General features: G+C 35.2%; 1 protein-coding gene across 2 annotated transcripts; it reads left to right on the top strand.

The window, feature by feature from the left end:
- Positions 1-93: 93 nt before the first annotated feature.
- LOC111466567 (C2 and GRAM domain-containing protein At1g03370-like) lies at positions 94-5,962 on the top strand. Of its 2 annotated transcripts, XM_023111284.1 has the most exons (10): positions 94-293; positions 463-814; positions 955-2,193; positions 2,271-2,453; positions 2,559-2,848; positions 2,937-3,053; positions 3,155-3,417; positions 4,731-4,902; positions 4,999-5,271; positions 5,345-5,962. In XM_023111284.1, the coding sequence occupies exons 2-10, from the start codon at positions 466-468 to the stop codon at positions 5,534-5,536; spliced, it is 3,078 nt and encodes a 1,025-aa protein (XP_022967052.1). In that variant the 5' UTR covers positions 94-293; positions 463-465; the 3' UTR covers positions 5,537-5,962. The 2 variants fall into 2 exon arrangements, with proteins under 2 accessions (XP_022967052.1, XP_022967053.1); XM_023111285.1 differs by lacking the exon at positions 94-293 and having other exon boundaries at positions 329-814.
- Positions 5,963-18,013: the final 12,051 nt, after the last annotated feature.

Raw genomic sequence — 18,013 nt, 5'->3', positions numbered from 1 at the left:
TGAGTTTTTAATGCGTTTTCCTTTCAAAAAAAAAAAAGAAAAAAAAAAAAAAACAATGGAATTTTTGTCGCTCATTAGATTCAAAAACGAAAGTTTAAGAATAAAAGAAGAGAATGAATTTGGTTGGATAAAGAATTTGCAGAAGAAAAGTTGGTTTGGTTGAATTGTTCGTGGATCGTCAATTTAAATAGGCGTGGAAATTGAATCCGATGACCGAAGTCAATGTTGGAGGGTCCATTTCTTATCTCCTCTCTCCAATCTGCATGTTTTGTTAAAGCAACAAACACAAAAAGGTATTTCCTCGATTTCGTTTCTTCTTTGAATTCATATTGTCATATTGTCATTGTTTCGTTTTCATTTTTCCATTTCGAGTTCTTCGTTCCGAGTATTGATCCATTTCGTCTAGTTGCCAGAAAAATTTGTTTCTAAATGTAAAATTCTCTGTGTTCTTCTGGATATAAGAATATGAAGATCACTGTTCGTGTAATCGAGGCTCGGAATTTACCAGCAACCGATCTAAATGGATCGAGTGATCCGTACGTTAGGTTGCAGCTTGGTCGGCAGAGGTTTAGAACCAAGGTGGTTAAGAAGACGTTAAATCCATCTTGGGGCGAAGAGTTTAGCTTCCGAGTGGATGATCTTGACGACGAACTCACTATCTCTATCTTGGACGAAGATAGGTATTTCAACGATGATTTTGTTGGACAGGTTAAGATTCCCATGTCGCGGGCATTTGATTTTGATAATGGATCGCTCGGCGCTACTTGGCATTCTGTTCATCCCAAAACCAAAAAATCCAAGCAGAAGGATTGTGGTATGTTGCATTCTCCATAGTTTTTCATTTCGATTTAGGTTTGCTATTGAAAAACTGGATTTCTTACGAATTTGTTTATGAGTTTAAGTTATTTTCATGTCTGTGATTCAATGTTGTGTTGTTTCTTCTAATTTTGGTAGGTGAAATCCTTCTTGCTATATGTTTTTCTCAGACCAATGCATTTGTAGATTTCAATATCAATGGGCATGTATCTTATCCAAAGACATCTAGTGATGAAATAATAGGTTCACCGTTGAGCTCTCATAGTGGCAAATCTAGCTCGCCATCTCCAGTTAGGCAAACTGAGAACTCGGTGAAGGAACATAGATCTTCTCAACAGAAGACCTTTGCTGGTCGTATTGCTCAAATGTTTCATAAGAATGTAGATTCTGGTTCTTCCGTTTCGTCTCGAGCTACCGAACTGTCCGAGATATCTGCAATCGTTCCGTCTGAAATTTCAGAATCTAGTTTAGAAGATCAATCCTCAAGTACTACATTTGATGAAGGAATAAGAGTAATGGAGTTGAAAGATAAAGAAACTGAAACACCATCGAATTTGCCAGGAATAATGGTGGATCAATTGTATGCTATTTCACCCTCTGACCTCAATTCTCTACTTTTTTCATCAGATTCGAGTTTTCTACAATCTTTGGCTGACCTTCAGGGAACTACAGAACTGCAACTTCAAAACTGGAAATTTGAGAATGGTGGTGAAATGTTAAAGAGATCAGTATCATATCTTAAGGCTCCAACGAAATTAATCAAAGCTGTCAAAGCATTTGAGGAACAAACGTACTTAAAAGCTGATGGAAAGGTTTATGCAGTTCTAGCTATTGTAAGCACTCCAGATGTAATGTATGGGAGCACTTTCAAAGTAGAGATACTTTACTGCATAACGCCTGGTCCAGAGCTTCCATCGGAAGAGAAATCTTCTCGACTGGTAATTTCGTGGCGAATGAACTTTCTGCAGAGCACTATGATGAAAGGAATGATTGAGAATGGAGCCAGGCAAGGTATAAAGGACAATTTTGACCAATATTCTAGTTTGTTATCTCAGACTGTTCGTCCAGTTGATCAAAAGAATATTGGGTCAAATAAGGAACAGGTTTTGGCATCTTTGCAGGCACAGCCGCAGTCGACCTTTAAACTTGCTGTACAATATTTTGCTAATTGCTCTGTTGTGGTCACCACTTTTATGGCTTTGTACGTGCTTGTACACATTTTTCTAGCTGCACCTAGCACAATTCAGGGTCTCGAATTTGTAGGCCTCGACCTACCTGATTCAATAGGTGAATTCATTGTGTGTGGCGTCCTAGTTCTACAGGGAGAACGTGTTTTGGGGCAGATTTCACGCTTCATGCAGGCCAGACTGCAAAAAGGTACTTTCAGTATATTGCATGATGCCATCAGTTTGTTCTTCTTGCTCTAGCTGATTACATAGCTTTCTTTATAATAGGGAGTGATCATGGAGTCAAAGCACATGGAGATGGATGGTTACTCACGGTTGCTTTGATTGAAGGGTGTAGTTTAGCCGCAGTCGATTCAAGTGGGTTATCCGACCCTTATGTCGTGTTTACATGTAATGGGAAAACTAAAAGCAGCTCAATCAAGTTCCAGAAATCTGATCCTCAATGGAATGGTATGTTTAAGATGTTTGATATCTATTAGTTATATTTAATACAACCTTTTCTATACAGATAACTGATATGATTTAAGTTCTTATAGAGACGTTTTTTGCTTCCAGAAATTTTTGAATTTGATGCAATGAATGAACCTCCTTCCGTGTTGGGTGTTGAAGTTTATGATTTTGATGGGCCTTTCGATGAGGCTGCGTCTTTGGGATATGCTGAAATCAATTTTCTGAGGACCAGTATATCAGATTTAGCTGACATATGGGTACCTCTTCAGGGGAAGTTGGCTCAAACATGCCAATCCAAACTTCACTTGAGAATTTTCTTGGATAATACAAGAGGCAGCAATGTTATTGTTGTTAAAGAGTATTTAAGTAAAATGGAAAAAGAGGTTGGGAAAAAGGTACGCATCCTACTTCAGATTTACATTCTTGACTCAATATCTCTCACTCCATTCATATACTAACAACTTTAGTTTAAACGAACTGCAGATCAATTTGCGTTCTCCTCAATCAAACTCGACCTTTCAGAAACTATTTGGCCTTCCAGCTGAAGAATTTCTTATTAATGATTTTACCTGTCATTTGAAACGTAAAATGCCCATTCAGGTGGTACTTTAGAGGTTTTCTGGTTAATTGAATTTCATGTTTTTGTTTACTTTATTTTGATCCAGCAAGAGTTTCATCTAATATTTAGTTCCTGTGTCCAGGGTCGTATCTTTCTGTCAGCTAGAGTCATAGGTTTCCATGCAAATATATTTGGTCACAAAACCAAATTTTTCTTCCTTTGGGAGGACATTGAAGATATTCAAGTTGTTGCTCCTACTCTTTCATCAATGGGGAGTCCAATTATAGTTATAACACTCCGAGCAGGTAGAGGTTTGGATGCGAGGAGTGGTGCAAAGACGTTAGATGAGGAAGGCAGGCTGAAGTTCCATTTCCATTCCTTTGTATCGTTTGGAGTTGCACATAGGTAATTTCCTACTCTCTTGCTAGTTCAGTGCATTTGTCTTTCTTTTTTATTTTGCTACTTGTTCTTACATAGCCGTTTTTCATTTGTTGGCTTCAAATGAGACTAAAAGCCCCATTCTTCTTGAAACGGCACACTTGTATTCTTATCCAGACAAATTTTGTTCCCCTGTATTATGGAGCTTGTATGCATTTAGAGCCTTGGGAGATACTTGTGGGTGCTTTATGTGATGCACCTTTAGCTTGAGTTTGGGGGATAGTATAATTTTCAAGTAGAGAGGAAGTGTTTCGTTGCTCAAATATTTTGCCAGTCGAGATTGGAGGCTTTGGACTGTGTGGGATGATGTAGTATGTGAGATCCCATATTAGTTAGAGAGGAGAACGAAACATTCTTTATGAGGGTTTGGAAACCTCTCCCTAGCAGACCTGTTTTAAAAACTTTGAGGGGAAGCCCAAGAGAGAAAGTCTAAAGAGGACAATATCTGCTAGCAGTAGAATTAGGAGGTTACATAATAGAATAATGATAATTTAGTAACTTCAGCCTTGAGTTTATTGACATCAGTAGTTGCTTGTCTGCTATGTTAGATTTTACTTAATTAGTCTTGGAAGTCGTTTTATTTATTTGTTTAGTAGCTTTAGGATGGGTTGTTTTGCCTAATTAGTTATCAATTTGTAAGAGGGACATTTATAAGTTTATTCTCCTCTATTTTGAACACTACGATAATGGATAAATATTCTTTTGGAGGAATCTTGAGATTTAGATGCTTAGTTGTTAGGCTGTACCAATTTTTTTTTCCAAGAATGTTCTCATCTCTGTCTAGAATGAGTGCAAGAGAGGGACCCTAGAAATTAGAATTCTAAAATCGGCTCCTATCACATGCTCAAAATATGTGGGATAGATTGTTTTAAAGAAATGGTGTTAGAATCACGGACCTCCACAATGTTATGATATTATCCACTTTTTGCATAAGTTTGCTTTTGGTATCCCCAAAATGTCTCATACCATTGGAGATGTATTCCTTACTTATAAACCTAGGATCATTCTCTAAATTAGCCAATGTGGGACTCCCTCCCAATAATCCTCCCCTCGAACAAAGTACACCATATAGCCTCTCCTGAGGCCTATGTAGCCCTCGAATAGTCTCTCCTTAATCAAGGCTCGACTACTTTTTTTGGAGCCCTCGAACAAAGTACACCATTTATTCGATACTTGAGTGGACATTGCTATTGTTTCCTACCTTAAGTTTTAGGAAAGCAATCTTCGAGTATTTGTATATAGGAACAATGTTCCAAGAATAACTCTGAATTCATTTATAGGACAATCCTGGCTCTGTGGAGGGCTAAATCTTTGAGTCCGGAGCAGAAAGTGCAAATAGTCGAAGAAGAATCCGAAGCTAAAGGCTGCTCAGAAACTGAAGAAAATGGATCATGTTTGGGTCCCGGTGAAATCAGTATGTCTGAGGTTCTCTCATCCATTCTATCTGTTCCTGTAAGCTCTATCCCTCTTTCTGTTCATTTTATGCATATAAACTTGGGATTTGTGCGTTTATTTTACGTTACATTATTTCTGTGGTACATCTTCCAGACCAACTTTGCTATGGAGCTATTCAATGGGGCTGAGTTAGAACGCAAAGTTATGGAGAAAGCTGGTTGTCTTAATTATTCATTTACTCCATGGGAATCAGAGAAGGAGAATGTTTATGAGAGGCAAATATATTATATATTTGACAAGCGTATCTCCCATTACCGAGTGGAAGTCACAAGTGCTCAGCAAAGACACTCGCTTTCCAATAGAAATGGTTGGCTTGTTGAAGAGGTCTTGACACTTCATGGAGTTCCTCTTGGTGACTACTTCAATGTATGAACATTGTGTAGTGCCGTTTTTTACTTCCCTTAAACTGTTTGCGCTCATTGATTATCTTCCCTTGCAGGTCCACCTTAGATATCAAATTGAGGATTTACCTTCCAAGTTGAAGGGGTGTAGCATTCTAGTATCCTTTGGAATGGCTTGGCAGAAAAGAACTAAGCATCAGAAAAGGATTACTAAAAACATCCTCAAAAATCTACAAGATCGTCTAAAAGTCACTTTTGGTCTCATTGAGAATGAATCTGCTACAAGATAGCGTTGGTATTCCATGTATTGCTATCGAGATTTACTCGTTTTACTCGTGCATCGGGGAGCTGGTGCTTTGATGATAGGTGACATTCCGCTATTTTCAGCTTACATCTAGCTGTTCTACGTTACCAGTGTTTCTTAGATAGATGAGAATGGCATAGGTAGTTCTGATTGAGTTAATATTAGCCCTGACATGGCCACAGCCACATTCTTTGTTCATTCGTTTGTATACCCCTTAGGTTGCTCATTAGTTTATAACTATAGGTTTTTGGGATCGCTCACTCCTCGGCTTGACCTAGTTGAAGGTGTTATTAGTAATTCCGAATCATCATGCTGAAACCTCATGTTAGTTTTATGGTGTATGAGAAGCAAATGCTGATTTGATGTACAAACATGCATGACGTTACAATATAGTTCAATTTTTTTATTCACATCCACAATGAATAATTTTTTTCCATCATCTCGTGTTATTAGCGTCTTTTATTTTGTAAGATTTGATTCATCTTCAATGTAGATGCAAACTACTATTAGGGAATGAGAAGCTATCAACCTAAAAACGATACGAACTAAAGAATTCATTTAAGTTTAGTTTCTTCTCTGGATGATGTGGCTAATGGTGACGGCCTAATTTGAGCTTATCTCAAAAGAAAGATGGTCTAACAAGCATGAGGTAGACAGTACAAAGCACGTTGCTCTCGTCCATTCTGTTTTTTATCATTGGTATATTATGTGAAATATGTCATCATTTGGAGTAACTCTTTTTTTTTTCTTTTTCCTGGTACTATTAGACTTTTGACCTTTAAGATTTTTGAAGATGGTTACTTTTACAAGTGGTACAAGAATCTGAATTCCAAACAAATAGAGAAAGCACTTGAAAACTCGTCGGCTCAAGAGTGAAAGAAAAGATTCACCTAGATCAGCAGTGCCATAAGATCAACCTCACTATAAACATACAAAAAGTCCAAACATTTATGTGAAGAATCCACACTGCCTGTTAATAAGGGAAGTTATACTTGCATTTAGAGGTCAAAGAAAATATGTAAATTTTATGTGTTTACAATAAAAAGATATTCGTTAAACTCTAGAACAAAAAATAGTGTTCTCACGCTCGTTAGTATAAATAGGAATGCAATACTAGTTAGAGTTTAATAGGTGCATTCTTTCTTATTAGATAAGTATGAACAAGTCTTTAGAATATAACAAGTCTCCTAGTTTTATGATGAGTGAAAAGCATTCAATAGTAGATTTGTCAAAATTTGTCCTTTGCGCTCGATCCCATTTTTTATAGTTGTCACGACCTCTTCTTCGATTAGATTTTTTTTCTATAAGTCACTTTCAAATCGTGTTCCTCTTTTTAGCTGGCTATCCTTTGCTTATGCACTAACAAACTGCTTTGTAATTCATCTATGAACGCGTTGCTAGTGTCTTGGGCCTCCTCAATTGAACAGACTACTACGTAATTGAATTTTGAAGTCTTAAAATGTATTATCTTTTCCACTACTTAGATATCACTTTTCTTTTCACCATTAGCATTCATCTTGGTTGCAATTGTAAATGTACGTTTAAAATAGTCGTTCACAATCTCTCCAGCATTTATGTGGAGTGTCTCAAATTCCTTTCTTTCATGTCCTTCGGCTTCTACTTGATGTTGTTGTGCCTCTGTTAGTGTAATTTCAAGAGGCGTAACTAGGATTTATATTTCCACCAAACTCCAATATTTTTTTTAATGTAGAAAATTCTCTATCAACATTGTCGAATGATCGTAGTAACTTTCCAACTTAGAAATTGAAGGTTGCACAAACGTATTTTAGGTTGCCAATCACTCTTTTCAACTTTAGCTAGTTGTAATTAGGTTTTATTAGACTCTGATACAACGATGTTAGGGCCCTCACCTTTTGATTTCTAGCTAACTACAACTAGGCTTTACCATGTCTATGATAGGCTTTGGCACCCTAAATTCTATAAATTGAAAATGAATTAAATTACAATAATTTAAATCCAAAACATATCTGTACATCAGTTATGTTCGTAAGAGTTTTTGGACCAACTTAAAATTTTGGATAAGTTAGGTTGGTGAACCGATAATCCCAAATAGAGTTTCCAACCCAACTCAACTGGTTGGGTTGGTTTGTTGCATTGTTTTTTAGTTAGTTTAAAAATTTTACTTATCTACCGTATATGTTACATTAATAACTAAAATCTCATAAAACTCAAATATTAAATATTCACAAGTCACAATGCATCACTAATATTTGTTATAACATAAAATGTTATAATAATCTTAAAAGTCAGTAGATTGGGGTGGAACCCTCCGTTCTAACAAAAAAAAATGTCAACTAACAAACTTATCTGAATTTTTTATTTTCCAATAATTCAACCCAACGTAACCAACCTTTGTCACGTCATATGAACATCCCTAATCTTAGTTTTCAGTCTAACACACTCAAGACCTTCCATTCAAATCGAGACAATGCCAATAATTTAATTTTTATATGTATATGTATATATATATTAAGAAAACTACAACAATAAAGAAGTAACAAAAAAAAAATTATATATATATATAAAAAAAAAAAAAAAAAAAAAAAAAAAAAAAAAAAAAAAAAAAAAAAAAAAAAAAAAACTACAGCACGTAAATAAGTTAATGTATGATCTTTGATATTTATGCATATGTTTCATGCAATACCGATGAGATATATATTTTTTATACAAATTTTTTAAAAGATAAATACTAAATATATATTTGAAAATAATATGTTCGTGTTAATTACCAAATAAATTCAATATATAATTTTCAAATAACTAAATATAGGACATGTTTGTACAATGTAAGGAATGAATTCTTACGTGTGTTCATGTATGCTTACATTCTTGAATAACTTAATGTTAATCTATGATCACGTAACAAAGTGATACATTTTTCTTGAAAATAACCAAGTTTTTCCATTACTCTTCTCATCCACGCCCCTTCACAAGCACGAGAGGAAGATACCACAAACTCTACACGTCTTTCATTGAGTGGAACACACATAATCAAAAGTGTATAGAACAATGCTTGTAAATTATTTGGCGTCATGGTGTAGTTGATTATCACGTTAGTCTAAGACACTGACCGTCTTTGATCTTTCCAAAGAAAAATATCTCAATCACATCAATAAAGAAAAGATAAAGAGAATCAATAATAATCCATGATGATTATCCAACAAAAGAAAAATAAGTTATTGTTTTATCCCTCAATAAATAACAAGTTATGTCCAAAGAAAATACCATTAATGAACAACAAGTTATCTCCGTCAATAAATAACAAGTTCTGTTCAAAGAAAAGACTTATGTCGGGTTGAAAAGAACCATGGATGAATAACAAGTTTTGTCCAAAGAAAATACCTTAACGAGTTTTCTTAATTAATAAATAACAAGTTCTCCTCTCACAAATAGAATTTTGGAGACATGCACTCAATGACTTGTCTATGAGAAACCATATTTCCCTTCCTAATTGCAAATTAGACAAAGTAGAATAAGTTCTGTAAGGTAGATGTTGCATAGCAAGTTCTATAAGGTAGATGTTGCAGTCGTTTTGTGTTAAAAGGTTGAACAAAGTTTTGTGAGTCCCTATCTATTAAGATGATAGAGTCGATTGTCCGTATCTATTTTCGTATCTATTGTTTATGGCTGCATTAACATCATTACATGAAAATTAGAACAATTTTCAAACTCAGGTAGCTTAAGTTGTTGACATTATTGTAATTGTTGAAGCTCCCAATTTCTTCGCCCTACAATGAATTGAAAAACCTACTTTTAAGAAATTGTTGAATGTAGTTTGGAGTTGTACTCATATACTCTAAAAATTGTCATTGGGGTGTGAATGGGAAATGATAAGAACGTGAATTTGGCTAGCCTGCGTTTGTTGGGTCGGCAGAGTGGCTGCTTATATCATAGCCTTGGAACATAAGAAATTGAAGTGAACTTGTGTGTCTTTACCCAATATTTATCCTTTCATCTCTAAGCATTATTTACTATTAATATTTATAGATGTTTCATTTCACGTTCAAATAACAGGTAACAAACAGTCGAGCAGTGTCATGGATCTTGAATTGCTTAGATGTGCCAACATCTACGGGGTGACAAATTTTTGGATGGTACCTTCAAAGACAAACTTCTGTTTAAGCATTATTTACGGTTAACATTTATAGATTCAGGTGATAAGATAAAGAAAGTGGACATATTGTCAACCTTGGCAGAAGTTGCTCCGAAAAGAGGTACACATCCAATTTGACATTTTATTTGCTCTATTAATTTTGGAAGTCAGAGGACATTGAAACTTTCCTAAGCAACTACCAAAAAGCATTATTAACTTTAGAAGTTGAGCCTAACCAGCTAAACTCGATCCCTATTTCAGATTATAAAGCTCATATAAGTATGCAAATAGAATATAACATATACATAAAAATTTGTTTTTGAAATATTCTAATTGAGAATGCAAGAAGTTTTGTTTATAAGAGTAGCTTCCGTCTATGTTTCTATTCTAATGTACTCAATAGTGAACTGTATCAATAACGATATGTTTTTACCCGGCTTGTTAATTTTGTTTACACTTCTATAGTTTTTATTATTCCTCATTTTCATGTACAACGTCATCGATTCTTGTGTTTGTAGGGCAATGCTACCACAACTATTGCATATGAATCACTTCTTAGAAGTAAGAAGTTTTAGGACTTCCACCTAGTTTTATGTTATATGATATTTCAATTTTGTTGATTTTGTGTTTGATGAAGGAAGAGCTTGGTATACTTGATTGTATAAAAGTAAATACCATCAATAACAAGTTCTTTCAACAATCATGATTCATATATTCCGTAGAAGTGAGTCTTGATTCAGATTGATGATGATTTTGAACATTATCATAAAATTTGTAGTAATTATTCAAACAAATTAAATAATTCTTTGTCATCCACCATCCACTATCACTTTAACAGTAGCATCGTACATAAATATTCAAAAAGTAAGATGATATATAATCTAATTTGTAATAAGGATCGAGTACTACTACTACGAATATTTGTCAACTTGGCAAAATACTTGTCGTACTTTTAACTCTAATTTCAAGGTATGATCAAATATCAAATAAATGGAATTGTATCGAGTTACCACATTCAAACAAACAACTGTTTTACATTCGATTTTTTCTTGTTCAACACAATCTTTAAATTTTGTCGATCTCTTGGAGGATGATCTAACATACCTCACCGCATTGCGAAAGAGTGATGCATTTCTTTAAGCCCTTCATTCACAGTCAAGTTAATTATGTGAGCACAACATCATGTGTAGTATTTCTCCATCTAACACTATTAAATTCCAACTCCTAAGCAAGTGTGTGATAATTAACACGTAGAAGTATTAGTAGTAAGGCAAACCCTCCTTGAATGATTGACTAAAAAATCTTATTTCTTCCAAATAAAGTTGAAATATATCTCTAGCAATCGCTACTCTTGACGGAGGTTCGAACTTAGGACATGCAATACGAAAAAACAATCTGAAACCTTCATTCTCTAAGACTTTAAACGACAACTCGTCCATAATTATCATCTTGGCACATGTTGCTTTACATGCTATTTGACTAAATAATGAAGTGACAATATTACTACCGTCCTTTCCATCTATGGAAGACTAAAAGTTTAGAGTGATTTGTCATTTGTCTTCCACCTTATATGATACTCTCTACACTGATTTTTTAAGTGCTTCTATAAAATACTAATACTAGTTCTATAAGAATTTAGTATCACAAGCATACTCCTTCTAACAATAGTTGCACTTGCATCTCTTATTATTGGGTATAACATAAACTAGCCACATTTATAAAAATAAAAAATAAATAAAAATTCTATCCAAACCACAGTAAAAGAAAGACAGCCAATACAGCAAATGGAGATGCCACTTAGCCATAAATAATGGAGATGCAGACATGTAGATATGTAGATATGCAGATACAGCCAACAAGCCAAGCCACAGATACGCAGAGACATGTAGGTATGCAAATGCAACCAAGCCAAGCCACAGAGTGCAGAGATGCAGAAATGCTTATCACTTCAATTACCTACTCAAAGTTGAATCCGAGATATCAAGAGACCGACTGTGGAGTGCCAAAGATGAGGGGAGATCGAGATCGAGACTGAGAGACGGAGAGGAGAGTCGAGACCAGAACTTTGCGGCGTCACGGGGAGGAGAGTCGAAACTGAAGTCTGAGAGTGAGAGACTGTGACTGTGAGAGACCATGAAAGTGAAAGATTGTGAAAGAGACAAAGAGTAAAAGGTTAGAGAAGCTTAGTCCGAGAGACAAATTCTCGAACTCACGTGGCTTCGATTTTGGGCTTCAACCCATTCGATCATTTGGTTGGGGTCATTGGACTATTTTTTTTTTTTTTTTAATGTTTTTGGGTTGGGTCGGTTTGACCCAATCAATTTCTTTCGGAACCCAAACCCAACCCAAACTCGACATCCAATACAACTCAACCCAGCCCTTATAATTTTTTTTGGTCAGGTTGAGTTCTCGAGTTCTCGATTTGGGTGTACACCTCTAACAAGTTATGTAACTAGAAAGTTCTGTCCAAAGAAACTATCAATAAATTAATACGAGTTCTCTTGACAATACAAAGAAAAGGCTATCAACCAAAATATTTAGGTCGGTTGGATTGGTAACCTAACCCAGCCGGAATATTTTCACAACCTAGACCGAATATTTATACAACCCAACCCTCTGTTTTTTAGTTGAGTTCGAGTTGTTCCAAAAAATATTTAATTTGTATAACCTAAAATGCTAAAACAATTATCATAAGCTTCAAGTTTAAAAGTATCCAACCATCTATTGCAGTCATATTATCACCTATAAATATGTAAGTAATATACAATGAATTAATTCCTAAGTTTCCACATCTAATTAATTTATCTACATTTGCAATATATAATCCTTCAAAAAACTGTCTAAAAATCTAAAAGTATCCAACCATTGCATTCGACATGGATTAAATGGCCTGTCCAAGCCAAGGAACTTACTCCGAATAGTCCTGACAAATGATGATGGAGACAAGATTCGACATTTTTAAACCACGAAACGCTCGGTTTCCATTTCGGTTGTAGGTGTAACCAACCCGCTATTAAAGATATGGCAGAAAGAAATAATAGAAAAAGAGCTCCCGTATAAAGATCCCCATTAGTACGTAAACAGATTGTATACCACCACTGATAAACACCAGAATAAGCGATATTCACTCGGCCCCCAAAAGTATCCAATCAATTCTAAAGATAGATATGTCTAGTAAAACTACCTTTTGAAAAAAAAGAAAAATAGCATCGAAAAGTTAGTTACATACAATTTTAGAAATTATTTAGAGAAAAGCATCGTGTAACTTCAAATATTTTGCTTAATCCTCTCAAAAATTAAAATATAAACGGAGATATAACAAAGTACATCTCAACAAATAGACATGGAGTTATCTCTCAAATTTAGAACATCTCCAAAACTTCAAGTTGTTGAGGAAGATCTGATAATGATTTTTCTATTAATCAAATTTTGTGTACATATCAAAATTTAAACGGTTTTACGTGTCAAAGAACTCCTAAAAGAATTAAGAATCCTCTCACCCATACTAAATGTTGATTCAGAAGCAAACTCCCAAAACATTTTGGGAAATTTTTTATAAAAACTCTATATTTAAATCCATTTTCTTCCCACTATGTCAAAACATTAAAATTATCATAGTTATTCTCTAGGGTTATATAAATATCGATCCACATCATCTTTAACTCTAGTGAATTTTGCTCTTCTCTTCTTCGTTTGTATCTTAATAATACTAATATTGAACTACTCAAATTCACTCCATCAATTGTGTCCATACTCATGGAATTAGAAGTGGGTCTCGATTCAGATGGATAGTGATCTTGAGCATTATCATAAAACTTGTAGTAATCATACAAACGAATTAAATAATTATTTATGACATCTACCATCACTTTAACCATAGCATCGTTATAAATATTCAAAAAGAAAAATGATATGTAATCTAATTTGTAACGAGAATCGAGTACCTATAAAAGTGTTTTACCTTCAATTTTTTCTTGCTCAACACAATTTTTAAAATTTTTCAATCTTTTGGGAGATGATCTAACATACCTCCCCACTTTGCTAACACTAGTTGGAGTCATGCATTTTTTTTTAAGCCTCCATTCACAATCAAGTTAATTATGTGGGCACAACACCTCAGGTGTAATTCCAACTTCTAAACCTTCTCATAATATATGTGTGAATGTTTGATTAATCCACCACACCTAAATGGTGTGAAAGTTATCTTATTTATAATCAAATGAATTACAAGGATATGGAAATAGTAATAAATGAAAATAACAATAAATGGAAAGATACCTATGATAATAAGACAAATATTAGATATTTGCCTTATAATAAAATATCAAATATAATATATATGGTAAACTATAATTTATTACTAAATATCCTTAACACCCCACCGCAAGCTAAGCGTCGGATTTAAACGAACGTGAAGCTTAAATCTGAAAAAATTCAAAGAGGTTGAGAAACACTTTTCATGAAGATGCTAACAACCCGGTTCTTGGCCATCAAAAATTGCAGAGGGATCCCCGCTCAGCGGCAATGCTGCCTTGACTTCGGCGAGAATATGTCTAACCCATGAAGAGGGATTGTCGCTTAGCGACGATGCTGCCTTGGCTCTGGTGAGAATATTTCTAACCCCAAGAAGTAGAAGGGGAAACCTAGAGCAAGGGACAAAGACAATGTTGAAGCCGAAGAGTCGCCACATTGGGGGAAGGAGCCAATTTTGGCGAGAAGGGCAGTCGGAAGAGTCGCCTCATCGGGCGAAGAAGCCAATTTTGGCAGGAAGGGCGGCGGCAACTTGGTTGGCGAATAGGCCAGTGCGGCACCCAGATTCCGAAGGTAAATCTCTGCAAAAGGTTGATAGGTTTAGGTTAGGGTTTATGTGAAGGATGAAGGTTGATTGGGAAGAAAATGAGAGAGACTATATTGGCCAAGGGGAAAAACCGATTGGGTTGGAAAAGGTGAGGTTGTATGTACAGAGATATGACGAAAGGTGATTTGGAGGTCAATAGGGTGGAGCCGAAGAGTAATCAATCGGCTCTGACTACGGCAGCCATGAAGACTGCCCCTGCGGCGTCAAAACCAGCAGGGGTGGTGGAGAAGAAGATTAGAGGATTCAAAAGCCATTGAAAAGAAAGGATCGGGGTTGTTAAACCGAGAGGGCTCTGATACCATGTGAATGTTTGATTAATCCACCACACCTAAATGGTGTGAAAGTTATCTTATTTATAATCAAATGAATTACAAGGATATGGAAATAGTAATAAATGGAAATAACAATAAATGGAAAGATACCTATGATAATAAGACAAATATTAGATATTTGCCTTATAATAAAATATCAAATATAATATATATGGTAAACTATAATTTATTACTAAATATCCTTAACACCCCACCGCAAGCTAAGCGTCGGATTTAAACGAACGTGAAGCTTAAATCTGAAAAAATTCAAAGAGGTTGAGAAACACTTTTCATGAAGATGCTAACAACCCGGTTCTTGGCCATCAAAAATTGCAGAGGGATCGCCGCTCAGCGGCAATGCTGCCTTGGCTTCGGCGAGAATATGTCTAACCCATGAAGAGGGATTGTCGCTTAGCGACGATGCTGCCTTGGCTCTGGTGAGAATATTTCTAACCCCAAGAAGTAGAAGGGGAAACCTAGAGCAAGGGACAAAGACAATGTTGAAGCCGAAGAGTCGCCACATTGGGCGAAGGAGCCAATTTTGGCGAGAAGGGCAGTCGGAAGAGTCGCCTCATCGGGCGAAGAAGCCAATTTTGGCAGGAAGGGCGGCGGCAACTTGGTTGGCGAATAGGCCAGTGCGGCACCCAGATTCCGAAGATAAATCTCTGCAAAAGGTTGATAGGTTTAGGTTAAGGTTTATGTGAAGGATGAAGGTTGATTGGGAAGAAAATGAGAGAGACTATATTGGCCAAGGGGAAAAACCGATTGGGTTGGAAAAGGTGAGGTTGTATGTACAGAGATATGACGAAAGGTGATTTGGAGGTCAATAGGGTGGAGCCGAAGAGTAATCAATCGGCTCTGACTACGGCAGCCATGAAGACTGCCCCTGCGGCGTCAAAACCAGCAGGGGTGGTGGAGAAGAAGATTAGAGGATTCAAAAGCCATTGAAAAGAAAGGATCGGGGTTGTTAAACCGAGAGGGCTCTGATACCATGTGAATGTTTGATTAATCCACCACACCTAAATGGTGTGAAAGTTATCTTATTTATAATCAAATGAATTACAAGGATATGGAAATAGTAATAAATGGAAATAACAATAAATGGAAAGATACCTATGATAATAAGACAAATATGAGATATTTGCCTTATAATAAAATATCAAATATAATATATATGGTAAACTATAATTTATTACTAAATATCCTTAACAATATGAAATAGCAAATGTGATAGAAAACCGTAAATTTTGATAGCATGTTCCAATAAACAACTCTCAATAATCTTGTCTGTAGTCTCTCTCTTATGGTTAGCAATTTAACAAAGGTTGTGAATTCTTTTATGCAAATTCCATTCCGAATCAATAAGATGTAATTAGCATATAATTAATGTTTTGCAACGAAGTCCGTGTATCAGTGGTAAGACAAACTCTCTTAGAATGATACTAAAAAATCTTTAAACTTTTTTTTTATATTTTAGATAGAGCTGCAATATATCTCTAGCAATGGTTACTCTTCACGAAGGGTCAAGCTTAGGACATACAGTACTATAAAATAATTTGAAACCCTCGTTCTTTTTGCAAATTTAAATGACAACTCATCCATAATTATCATCGAGACATAGTGCTCTACATGTTGTTTAACTAAATAAGGAAGTAACAATATTACTACCACTCTTTCCATCTATTGAAGGTTGAAAACTTAGAGTGGTTTGTCATTTGTCTTCCATCCTATATACTTTCTACACTAATTTTTTAAGTGCTTCCATAACGTGCGAGTTGCACAAGAATTAGTATTACAAGCAATAGTTTCTCTAATCTTGTGAAATGATCCTACACGGTTGATTTATTAGGTTTCTTCTTCCTAAACTCAGATTGTTCAAGTGGCTTCAATGCATTATAATTACTAGTCACAGACAAATCCTCCTGCACTATTGTTTTCCATCTATGAAAAGTAAAATAGAAGTATTATGATTCAAACATTCAATCCAATATGAACAATTACCGTAAGATGCGTCAAAGTCCACAAAATTAAAATAAACACTATCATGATTCAATGCAATGAAGATGAACGTGAAATAAAGATTCTACAAAACTAATAAGTTTTTGCCTAATGGATTTTGATTATACAAAACATGGTAAGAACTCTCACTTCTCAACGTCTACATGCAACACAAACTACCTTAGGAGGATTAACTCCTTCTTTCACAATATGTTGAACAGGAAAATTAAATTGCCTTAGTTCTAAAACAACCAATAAATATTAAATTAAATTAACATTAAACGAACAAAGACAATTTAATTTTGGATACAGTCTTTATGAGCATAAAATTGAATTTGAATACTTGAGTAAAAAAAATTGCATCATTCCTTTTTTTGTTGCTTTTATCTTTTTTACTCTTATACACGAGCTTCTTTTTCTCTCATTCTTATGAACAACACCTACATAAAATAAACTCATTTTCATTTATCGACTTATACTTGGTAGATGACCCTTTAACAACATCCACATGAAGTTTTTAATGTACAAACTTTTAGTATTTGTAAAGAGATATAACGAATCATGACAATAACAGCGTGAATTTAATCTTAAAAAAAAAGTTTACCAGTTACCAGTCTACGAGGAGACTTAAGAGAGAAAGACGGTGAGAGAGGAACAAGACAAAGAGCACGAGAGCAAGAGCGAGAGAAGACTATTGAGATCAAATCCCTTGGTTGAGAGTCAGAGAGTGAGAGATCGCGCAAGAAAGAATGAGAAACAAACACAAAGAGACCGAGAGAGAGAGACACATTGTCACACATTGTGACAATGGTACAACAGACAACTCAAATAGAAAGAGAGAGAGAATTTTGTTACTCCAAATCCATTACTTTAGCCTTTGGATAGTCAACCTCATATTATTTTTTATTCAATTTAACCAAGTTACTTGAGCTTTGGGCAAGAAGTCGTCCCGACAGGATAAGACAAGACGAGTTAGAATTTATTTAAGAGTGGTTGGGTCGGGTTGACCTAATCATTTTCTTTTAGAACTCGAACCCAAACAGAATCGGATAAAAAATGAATCCAACCCAAATCTGAAATCCAACTCAACCCTTACATTTCGGGTTGGGTTGGGTTGGGTGTACACCCCTGATCAATAACAAGTCCAAACAAGTTCTCTTAACCAATCCAAAGGAAAAAAAA

This window comes from Cucurbita maxima, unplaced genomic scaffold, assembly GCF_002738345.1.
Source record: "Cucurbita maxima cultivar Rimu unplaced genomic scaffold, Cmax_1.0 Cma_Scf00031, whole genome shotgun sequence".
Taxonomy (NCBI): domain Eukaryota; kingdom Viridiplantae; phylum Streptophyta; class Magnoliopsida; order Cucurbitales; family Cucurbitaceae; genus Cucurbita; species Cucurbita maxima.
Note: the sequence above shows the minus strand (reverse complement) of the source record. Positions and strands in the feature narration are given on the sequence as shown.

Coding starts and splice junctions, on each gene's coding strand:
- LOC111466567 (XM_023111284.1), top strand. CDS start 466: ATGAAGATCACTGTTCGTGTAATCGAGGCTCGGAATTTACCAGCAACC. Junction 4,903..4,998: donor CATCCATTCTATCTGTTCCT/GTAAGCTCTATC, acceptor TACATCTTCCAG/ACCAACTTTGCTATGGAGCT. Junction 5,272..5,344: donor CTCTTGGTGACTACTTCAAT/GTATGAACATTG, acceptor CTTCCCTTGCAG/GTCCACCTTAGATATCAAAT.